Source organism: Galeopterus variegatus, unplaced genomic scaffold, assembly GCF_000696425.1.
Source record: "Galeopterus variegatus unplaced genomic scaffold, G_variegatus-3.0.2 Scaffold2412, whole genome shotgun sequence".
Classification (NCBI taxonomy): domain Eukaryota; kingdom Metazoa; phylum Chordata; class Mammalia; order Dermoptera; family Cynocephalidae; genus Galeopterus; species Galeopterus variegatus.
In genome coordinates, this window is record NW_007728523.1 from 231992 (window position 1) to 233043 (window position 1052).

At 36.5% G+C, this 1052-nt stretch overlaps 1 protein-coding gene across 1 annotated transcript in view; it reads right to left on the reverse strand.

Moving 5' to 3' along the window:
- Nucleotides 1-41: 41 nt before the first annotated feature.
- DOCK10 (dedicator of cytokinesis 10) overlaps nucleotides 42-1052 on the reverse strand; it is a 47433-nt gene continuing 46422 nt past the window's right edge. The window contains exon 30 of the mRNA XM_008581626.1: nucleotides 42-205. Coding sequence (XP_008579848.1) covers nucleotides 144-205 — 62 coding nt within the window. The 3' untranslated portion in view covers nucleotides 42-143. The remainder of the gene's footprint in view (nucleotides 206-1052) is intronic.

The window sequence follows — 1052 nt, forward strand, 5'->3', positions numbered from 1 at the left end:
TAAATTAAATCTCTCTTTCTCTTTTATGAGATTAGCTGCAGATTCAGAAAGTTCGCTTAGAGGTGTGTCTGCTGCTGCAGACCTTTGCTCAAACTTCAGCACTTGATGAGACACAGACTGTGGGCTGCGCTGGAGTCACCCTGCTAGTTACTCGAGGGCAGGTTCGCTCCACTCCGCGCTGTGACGGGTCGTCCCTGCCTGGAATCTTAAGACAAGACAAAACACAACACAACAGAACAAAACGATAATAGAGAGGTTAACGTTTATATCCCCAAACACAAAATTAAAACGCAGAACAGTGATTTTTATTTCCTACAGGGTATCTGCAAATTTTGAAAATATACATATCAAAGTAGATCTAAAAGAATTTTTTCTCGAGCACACTACGTGCTCGTCATTTTGGGAAGATGTAAAGTAGCTTCCCAGTACTCTTCGACTGTTGGGTGTACATGCTGTTGTACTAAAACTTTTTATTTATTCTAAAAGGATAATACCAGGATTTTATTCTATTCGAAAAGTTTATAACTTATATTGTCAAAATCTACCAGAAAAGAGAGAAAACATTGGAAACCTCATTTAAATGTTTGCATTAATGGAAATATGACAGAAAGTGTATTTTGACCTGATTCTACATTTGAAAATAATGTTAATATGCCTAAATAATACTTTCTTATCGGATCTATTCAAATAGTGATATGTAAACACAATAACAACATCAACAGCGAAAACCCCAGGCACCTGTAAAATCTATCTTGTACAGAGGAGAAATTAACTAAATTTCTAGTTACAAACATTTTCTCACTAACTGCACACTTTCCCATGCTGTTATCAACTGTAATGGTACACTTTTTCCAACACAGAATTGCTACTTCTGCTCCCCCTCCAGAGCATGCAGTATCTGAGTTTCTTATGTTACTCATGTATTTTGGCTATTTATGAAACAGTGTGGAATTCTGGTTGCCTATAAAAGTAATTATTGCTTGCCTGTCACTGACAATTCAAATTACTTCATATCAACATCTCCATTTTACACACTAGCATCCACTTGATCC